This window comes from Barbus barbus (assembly GCF_936440315.1).
Source record: "Barbus barbus genome assembly, chromosome: 17".
Taxonomy (NCBI): domain Eukaryota; kingdom Metazoa; phylum Chordata; class Actinopteri; order Cypriniformes; family Cyprinidae; genus Barbus; species Barbus barbus.
The window spans coordinates 25,153,950-25,163,028 of NC_136745.1; the positions used below are offsets into that span (position 1 = coordinate 25,153,950).

Consider the following 9,079-nt stretch of genomic DNA (forward strand, 5'->3'; position numbering starts at 1 on the left):
ACCTCCATCACTGCTCAGTGCCCTTAATGGAGACTCAAGAGGACTCATTAAGTCTCAGTGAACAACTATTAAATAGAACCACATATATATATCACAATTTCATTCATTCTGTTTTCAGTGAGAAAACTTTTTATACAGTTTAAATAATAAAAGACCTGATAATATCCTTAATGAGCTGCTATATCCTTAAAACAAAGCAACTAATCAATAATTGGCATACATTTGCATTAACAGTAAATCTAATCCATGTACTGCATATTTGATCATTTTTCTTCAAATTAATTTAGTTAATTTAATGTTATAGAGGGGCTCACTCGCTATGGTCTTCTCTTTTGTCCAGACAGCTGGGTGTGGAGAAGAAGGAGGTTCTGGCACTGGACTCTCGTGTGCAGATGAACTGAACACCCTCCTGTTTGGGAGGCTCCAACTGATTCCCTAAAATTCTGTGGTCAAGGATGAAGCACAAGACAGTATCAATTGGCAGGGTTGCGCAAGCTTTAGAAATTATTTGAAAATTCCTTTTCAGTTATTGAATTTGATCAGAGGTGGGTAGAGTACCCAAAAACTGTACTCAAGTAAAAGTAAAAGTACTTCTAGAAATATTTACTCAAGTAAAAGTAAAAGTAATCGTCTGAATAGTTACTTGAGTAAGAGTAAAAAAGTATCAGATAAAAAAACTACTCAAGTAGTTAGTTACTAGTTACTTTGGATCATATAGGTACTGGGGTGGTGATGGCGCAGTGGATAAGACACATGCCTTTGGTGTGAGAGACCCGGGTTCGAATCCACTGTGAGACACCAGTGTGTCCCTGAGCAAGACACTTAACCCCCTAGTTGCTCCAGAGGCGTGCGACCTCTGACATATATAGCAATTGTAAGTCGCTTTGGATAAAAGCGTCAGCTAAATGAATAAATGTAAATGTACTGAATATAGTCTATTTTTATTTAGATATATAGATTACATTTATGTAATGTGTATGTGTATACACACACACACACAGCCTTCAAAAAAAAAAAAAAAAAAAAAAAAAAAAAAAAATATATATATATATATATATATATATATGTAATTTATTTCAGTGATGCAAATCAGAATTTTCATCAGCCTTTACCAGTCTTCAGAGTCACATAATCCTTCAGAAATCATGTTGATTTATTATCAATGCTGTTCTTTTTAGCTTTCTATTCATCAAAGAATACTGAACAAAATGTCACAGGTTCCAAAAAATATTAAGCAGCAAAACTGTTTCCAACACTGGTAATAAATCGATATATTATAATGATTTCTGAAGGATCATATGACTCCGAAAACTGGAGTAACAGCTGATGAAAATTCTGATTTGCATCACTGAATTAAATTATATTTTAAAGTAAATTAATTATGTATTATCCTATAACCTTTGACACTGAAACCTCTGAAAACGCCTCACATGACTGCTCTGAACATAACGAAACAAATGCATATTGACGGATCTTCTGTTCTGCAAAATGTAAACAAATGTAGCCTATATTTTTGCAAGCGTAAATATTGTAAAAATATGAATATTAATTGTGTCTAGAACAGGCCGCGCGCCGCTGCGCAGAGCTAACGCGGGTTCCGCGGGTGTTCATTTCATACTCTGTGACAGCTTATTTAATGTATAAATTATACATTGTATTTAATGTAAGGTACAAACTGGTAATGTCATAGTGGTATCGTGGCCTATACCTGTGGAACAGTAGACAGCACACGCGGTGTTCATCTAATAAAAGATCTTCATATAGCTCTAGCAAACAAGCCTTTGCAGATTTGCTTTCAACTGACTGTGGATCCAAAGCCACGTCTTCAGTGCTCTTGATGTTCTTAAACTCTCTGTTATCTGAGTGAGAACCGCTTCAGAGACTCAGCGCGTGCGGCAGGGAACTGAACGAATCATTCAAACTGATTCGCGAACCGATTCACTGGTTTGCCAACTGGTTTGATAAAGCCTTTAAACAGAATCAACTCAAAAGAATGAATCATTCGCGAATGGGCATCGTTCATTGCCCAGAGAAAAGTAGACGGCGCGTTTGGAATAAACTGAAGCATTTTTAACTTGTATTGCATTAAGATACAGTAACGAGAGGAGAGTCGCCCACAGTAACGAAGTAAAAGTACCGTTTTTTCTCTAAAAATATACTTGAGTAAGAGTAAAATTACCCATTTTAAAATATACTCTAAAAGTATTAGTTACCCAAAAAATGTACTCAAGTAAGTGTAACGAAGTAAATGTAACTCGTTACTACCCACCTCTGAATTTGATGAATTTTTATTTTTGATTTAAAGAGGATTAAGTAAAGCGATGCAAATCTTGGGGAGAAAAAATTATTCCCCAGGATTATATGATGAATAGAATCTTTTATTAAATTTTTTGAATTTTGAAATACATTTACCTAACCCTTTTAGCCACAGATCAGTCAAATTTCTCTCACAAAGGAGCTGTACCTGAGATGAGGGGTGTGTCCGTTCCACTCCTCACACTCCTCCTGCAGGGACTCAGAGCGGCTGCTGACTCTCCCCTCATACAGCAGCTCATCCACAGAGTTAAAGAGCTGACGCACACGCTGTGTATTCGCCCGCTCAAACTCCTGCATGCAAGCCAAACTAAACAATAAACCACTTGATGCACAAAGCAAATAATCCCACAGCTGAAGAGATGGTGCATCTAGTGAAACATTTGAAACAGTTAGACGCATGCACTGAAAACAGGAGACTGGGAGAGATAATTCATTTTACTTTCCAACTCAATTGCTGAGCTTCAAGTAAGGTAGTAAAATTTCGAAAAACAATAATGATATAATAGTATATTTTTACATGGCTCACTTGCAGGTCACTTCAGTATGTTTGATATAAATCATAAACAATGTGTAAATAGTTATAACAATACATGTAAATACAGTTATTTCAATTCCCTTTTCTGTCTTTCCAATTCAGCTTCCTTTGGAGTATGGCCAATTCTTAGTTCTTATGAACTTAACAATAAATTAAAAAATTCATGAATTGAATGGAAGCTGATCCTAAAATTCAGACCAGTTTTGATGAAAAGGCTACAAAACAACTGGAAGAAGAACAGAGACATTACATCATATCTCCAGGAGCAGATGGAGCTATGCTCTGTGGAGAGACCGGGGCCAGTGCCTGGGCTGCCGGAGCGGGAGGGGAGGTGATTCACGGAGGTAGTGGAGGACTGACCACATGACGAGATACTACCAATGAAAAAATGAGGCATTCATATTACTCTGAGGACTGTTTTCTACTTTCAAAGGTCACTGATACTCAAGTATTTTGCACAGCTAACACCTTAAAATAAGGTCTGAGTATTCTAAAATGAAAATAATGATTGTGTTACCTGAGACCACGGTTTATGACCCTGGTGACACTTCTGGTGAATGGGTCAGGCACTGAGCTAATGCTTTTGTCAGGTTCGTTGAGCAGCTTTTTCCTAATGCATAATAAAAGGGAATAAAAATGGAAAAAAAGCTCCATTGATGCTGTGCACAGAACACAAGCTGCAGCGATGCATTCAGAGACACCGATGAAACAAAAAGCACAATAATCATCCTGTGGTTCACCTGTTAAACTCCATTTAAAGCTATTTTAAAATACATTCTTCTAATTCAATTATTATGCATGCAGCTTTATAACCTTGTATTATTTTAAAGGCTACATGTAACGTGCATAAAATGTATTTGTCTCACAGGAGGGCCATTTAAAATGTACTAATCAAGGCTACTGTAATAACTTATGAACTTTTGTTATGAAAAACATATCCACCTCCAGGTATGTGGAGGTGGATACCCCGGGGTCACATGATGCTGTCGCCTCCAAGCTTTCACTCTTTGTCTAAAACTGCCTCTAATCTATCTAACAATTATGTTATGAATAATTTAGACAGTACAAGATCAAAGTACAATATACAGAGTTGGAGTGTCACATTAATCACCATGACAACAAGAAGCTTTATCTGTAAAATTTACACAGTAAAACTGAGAAATTATTAATTTATTCACAACTATTTTGATTGTTTTATAATTTGAAGATTTATTGGGTCTTTTAAGATTCGTTAGCTCTCAGTACAAGTATTTATTAAGATCTATGTGAGTAAAATACAGTACGTGCTTGTTATAATCCACAAAAATAATCATACCAACATTTTTTTAAATGGATTTACTGTACTTAATAGTTGATCTTTCAAAACCAAATAACAGCAAGATGTTGCATCAGTGATAATTACAATGGAATTATGGAAGACAAAATATGCTTAATTAGTACAAGTCACCTTGCTGATGTAACAAAAGACATTATCAAACTTCCAATAATGCATAATGTTAATGTTATGTCGAGTTGTGATTGTTACTTCAAAAACTCCTTCAAAAATGCCATACCTTCACAAATAACTTACCCAATTACAATGAGTCCAGCATGTCTGCCATGGCATGCTACCCTGTAGCTGTCTGAGTAGTGTGAGAACACAGGAGGTATGGTGGCCAAAGATGGGGCCCACCCAAAGCCCAATGCACAGTGCATGGGTAAAATATTCCTCTATGGTATGGTAACCAGCCCAACAACTTTAAAGTAAGACAGCCACATTCACACATACAGATCAGCCATTAAAAATCTGTGACTTGTTGTTTCCTCTGCAGGTCAACATGAATGTCCTCCTCTTCCCCCCGCCCTGAGCAGAGGTGCTTCTGATCTGTTCCTTCAGCTCCATCAAGGGAGTGTTTGGACACGCTACAGTGGCACAGCACAGGTCTGTCTGCCTGAAAGTCCCCACCCTCCCCTGGATGACTCACAGGTGTGCAACCCTTACCATCCATCCCAGAAGTCTTTTTAAACATTCAGAAACAGAAATATTTCTAACTTGGCATTTTTTCAGAATATCCAGCAGATATCTAAAAATAAATATGACCATCAACCTGACTACAGTAGGTTACAACAACAAAAGTAATTTTATAGGAATTGTTCTTCCAAAAACAAAAAATTGCAGAAAATGTGCTTACCCTCAAGCCATCCAAGATGAAGATGAGTTTGTTTCTTCATCAGAACAGATTAAATGTATACATCACTTGCTCACCAATGGATCCTCTGCAGTGAATGGGTGCCGTCAGAATGGGAGTCCAAACAGCTGATAAAAACATCACAATAATCCAAAAGTGATCCATACATTATGGCAAGAAGCAGTTCAAATGCTTCAATGATGGATTTGTTTCTTATAAACATGCAGTTTTTCATTTCACAAGACATTAATTGATGGACTGGAGCTGTGTGGATTACTTGTGGACTATTGTTTTTATTAGCTGTTTGGACTTTCATTGTGGCACCCATTCACTGCAGAAGATGTAAGAAACAAACTCATCTAGGCCTACATCTTGGATGGCCTGAGAGTGAGTAGATTTTCAGAAAATCTTCATTTTTGGGCAAACAATTTCCTTAAAGGGTCAGATCAGATAAAAAATAATATACAGTGTAATCTAAGGTCATCTAAGTCACATACCTATATTGCAGTAATGCAGTATGTATACAAAATTAGCAAAATAGTTTTAGATGGGGCATGTCCACTCCCAAAAAGCATTTAATGTCAAGTACCCAGCTATTTCTTAATAGATAAAGAAGACACAAGACCTCTCTGTGCACACAGGAGCACAAGCTGACACCACAGCTACAGAAGACGTAACGCAGAGAAAGGGGAAAACTAATTAGCTGCGGGTGAGGGCTTCAACGGTTGGCAGGGGTCAACAAGGAAGCCCAGCATCAGTAGCAGCTCAGGTTTCTCTTACAGAGCAAACAGCAAATAATTTCAGCAGGTTGCCCGCCAGGGCCTAATGAAACATGTATGACCAGCATGGCAGCAGAAAGCCTCAGCTGACTGACATGGATTCTTTCCCTTGTCTGCCTTTTAGCAGCAAGCACAACGAGACAGTGATTTCATTCAGTACAAGCCTGTCGAATTTTACACCATTCCAGGGTTCAAATAACATTAAACCTGACTTGTTAAAACAGCTGTCTTGCTTAACATAATATCAAGTAACAAATGTTTAGCTTAGTGTACCTAACGGTGTATGTTTGTATGTGAATTGGGTTCTTGATGTTGTGATGTTATCTATCTTTGCTATTTATAATTTGGAAATTGGTGTCTTGTATGACACAAAAAATGGTTAATGTTATATGTAATATAACACAATCTGTTTGTGTGGGGACCAAAAAAATTTGGAAAACTATTCAACAGTTAGACCTAATGTACTTGTTTTAATTTTGATGTTTTATAAACATTTCTAAACTTTGATGTTTAGAAAATTCAGTAAAACTCAAAGACCAGTTGTCACTTGTTGCATATACAGTATGGGATATTTCGCCTATAGGATACTGACACTAGAGCCCTGCATTTCAGCCCGGGCCCGATGGGCCCCGACTTTTTTTTACATCCCTAGGGCCGGCCTTCAGGCCAATTTTCACGTCATAGTTCAGACGGGGTCCGGTCATGTTTTATGTTTCCCCTTATTTTTATACTGTAGACATCCATCAACTAGTGATGAAAAAAAAAATTGCAGCGCTGGTGGAAGCAACACAAGACCTGTTTTCTAAGTCTGTTTCGCAAGGATGATGCTGCTGAGACTTTAGAGAGAAATGCATCTTTATTGATTATGACTATAATAAAAGACTTTTTGTTTTCGATTTTTTATTCCGTTAAGTGGTAATTTAAAGCTTTCTATAGAAATATTTATTGTGTCTGTGAGGCATGTATTCGCTCAGCTTCGGTTCATTTTTGTGAAGCGCTCCTGTTCAAGACAGAAAGCACATGGCACATGCAGAAAGCACATGTTTGTTTTCTTTGTTTTATAAAAGCACAACATTTTGTTGATATTGTGAGTGCACACAAATAAAAGTAGACCCTTTACAGCTCCGAATTATGCATTACTCTTACCTTTATCAGAAAAAAATACAGCGTAGGCTATTTTAAGTTGTTTCCACTGAATAAAATGCAAGTGATTGCCCTGGTGCCTCCATGTCCTGCAGAGCGGCTTTAGCTTCCACTCTCCACACAAACTTGGATATAGGTCAGCGCACATGATTATTATAGAGCATGTTTAGCGTTTAAACATTGCAATATGCTTGAACTGTTTTAGAATATCTATACATTTTATTTTAGGCAAGTCGTGATGATTTGAGAAGGCTAAATTGTTCAAACATAGGCTATGATCAGCTCACTGTCTGCTGCTGGCCGCTTGGTCGTTACTTTAAAAAACAAAAACATATATTTAGCGAACAAAAATGCTCCAAATGTTTTTTCTAAATTAACTTAATAAAAAAATGAAACGAATTAGCCATTACATACAAAACTGAACTATTTTAATAGCCGAAACAGTAGTAGAAGCTGTTTTGGGAGGAGGGGAAAACAAAGACAGGCTCGGGTCAGACTTGGGCCGGTGATTCCGATAAGATGTCGGACGCGGGCCGGGCTAGGGCCTAAATTTGAGGCCCATGCAGGGCTCTAACTGGCACCCCAAACTAAACAAACAAACACAAGAAGGAAAGAAAGTTTGCTGTGGAGAAAATGATCTTAAACAGTGCAGTGTAACTCCACATTTTAATTGCTTAGTGATACATTAGTTAAAAACAGCTCATTTATTCTTGACACAACAATGCTCAGCTTGACTCACTGAACAATTTCTAAGGCTTTGTACATTTCCATTCCACATTTATTCAGAAGACACAGTGCCTGGAAGCTAGAAGTCTTCTTTTTAAACCTGCATCAAAGGAAAGCTACACTTCTGCCTTCAACAATTTTCAAAGATCAGCTCTAGTGAGAGACTTCAGTCGTAACTAAATGCTGGTGTAGATTGAGCAATTAGATATGCTCGTGCCAAAGGAAAGACTATACCCTGATTCTATAACATTAGTCTTGTATTAATTAGTTATCAAGTACTGAGCACAACTCAATTAAATATTGACGGTCGTGCCACAAAAGAACACAGTTTAGACTGTAGGCTTCTAGGTTTTATTTATTGTACACAGCACTAAATAACAATATCGCCCCTTATTCCTCAAGTGCATGTGCAGTAAACTTCTTAAATAGCCTAGACAGAAATTCCCAAGACATTTACATGTAAATAACAAGGACATTCCAAACATGACAGTATCTGGTATGATTATGAAGGCGAAAGATAAGGCGCTTACTTGAAGCTGTCATCTCTTTCTCGAACCGGACTCATATTTGCCTGAGCTCTTCTTGTCCTCTTCCATTGAGGTGTTCGCTCCGAGTCTAGCAGAGACTTGGTGAAACCACAGCGATAATGTCTGTCAGGAAAGCCATGCTGGAACTTCGGTCCGGTAACGTTAGAGCCGCCGCTCGGCTCAATGCGCTCTATGGTCACCTGCATTACTGAACGTGACTGACAACAGACAGAGCAGGACAGGAACTGTCACTCACGAACCGGACTCTGCCACTATCTGCCATTAACATACCTTAATGACAACCACAGTGCAAACTCTGTGGAAGCTAATTAAGAGTTGCTCCCCTCAGCGGAAATCAACACTTTAGCCTGAGGGGTTCTCAGAGTATCTATTGTTTTTACACACACGACTGTATGTAGGTCTATACGTTTCAAAAGCGTCTTAAAAGAACGTTTAAATAACCACAAAAAATGAAATAAAATAAATGAAAGTTAAAGTCAGATCTCTCAAAGAAGCTGCGCGTTCACTAACAAAAGTCGAGAAGTAACCATGGCAACAGTTTCCCGCGCTAGCTTTCCTTAGAATTCATAAACAAAACTGTAGCCTAATTATTTATCTTTTTGTTTTCTTCACAAAATTGGCATGTAGGCTATATCTAAATTTTTCATTCAATGAAATTTAATAAACATTTACGTTACATTTTAAAGCATAAAAGTTAAAACGATATAGGCTACTACAATAATATAAGCCTGCTAAATAAATGTGGCCAAATAGTGTGATTGTTTCGGTAAAACCAATTAAAGATCAAGACACTTAAGCTCTGCTCTGAGGAAATAAAATAGAAAGTGTAGGTTACTAATCATCCTATGTGATATATATTTATTT

The 9,079-nt window shown here is 37.5% G+C and overlaps 1 protein-coding gene across 1 annotated transcript in view; it reads right to left on the reverse strand.

Moving 5' to 3' along the window:
• Nucleotides 1-8,748, reverse strand: part of LOC306883319 (protein FAM149A-like) — a 35,670-nt gene extending 26,922 nt beyond the window's left edge. Inside the window, exons 1-5 of the mRNA XM_079438496.1 lie at nucleotides 8,198-8,748; nucleotides 3,369-3,461; nucleotides 3,102-3,225; nucleotides 2,465-2,607; nucleotides 315-443 (exon numbers count right to left, since the gene is read on the reverse strand). Of these exons, the coding sequence (XP_079294622.1) occupies nucleotides 315-443; nucleotides 2,465-2,607; nucleotides 3,102-3,225; nucleotides 3,369-3,461; nucleotides 8,198-8,400 (692 nt within the window). The 5' untranslated portion in view covers nucleotides 8,401-8,748. The remainder of the gene's footprint in view (nucleotides 1-314; nucleotides 444-2,464; nucleotides 2,608-3,101; nucleotides 3,226-3,368; nucleotides 3,462-8,197) is intronic.
• Between the last annotated feature and the right edge of the window lie 331 nt (nucleotides 8,749-9,079).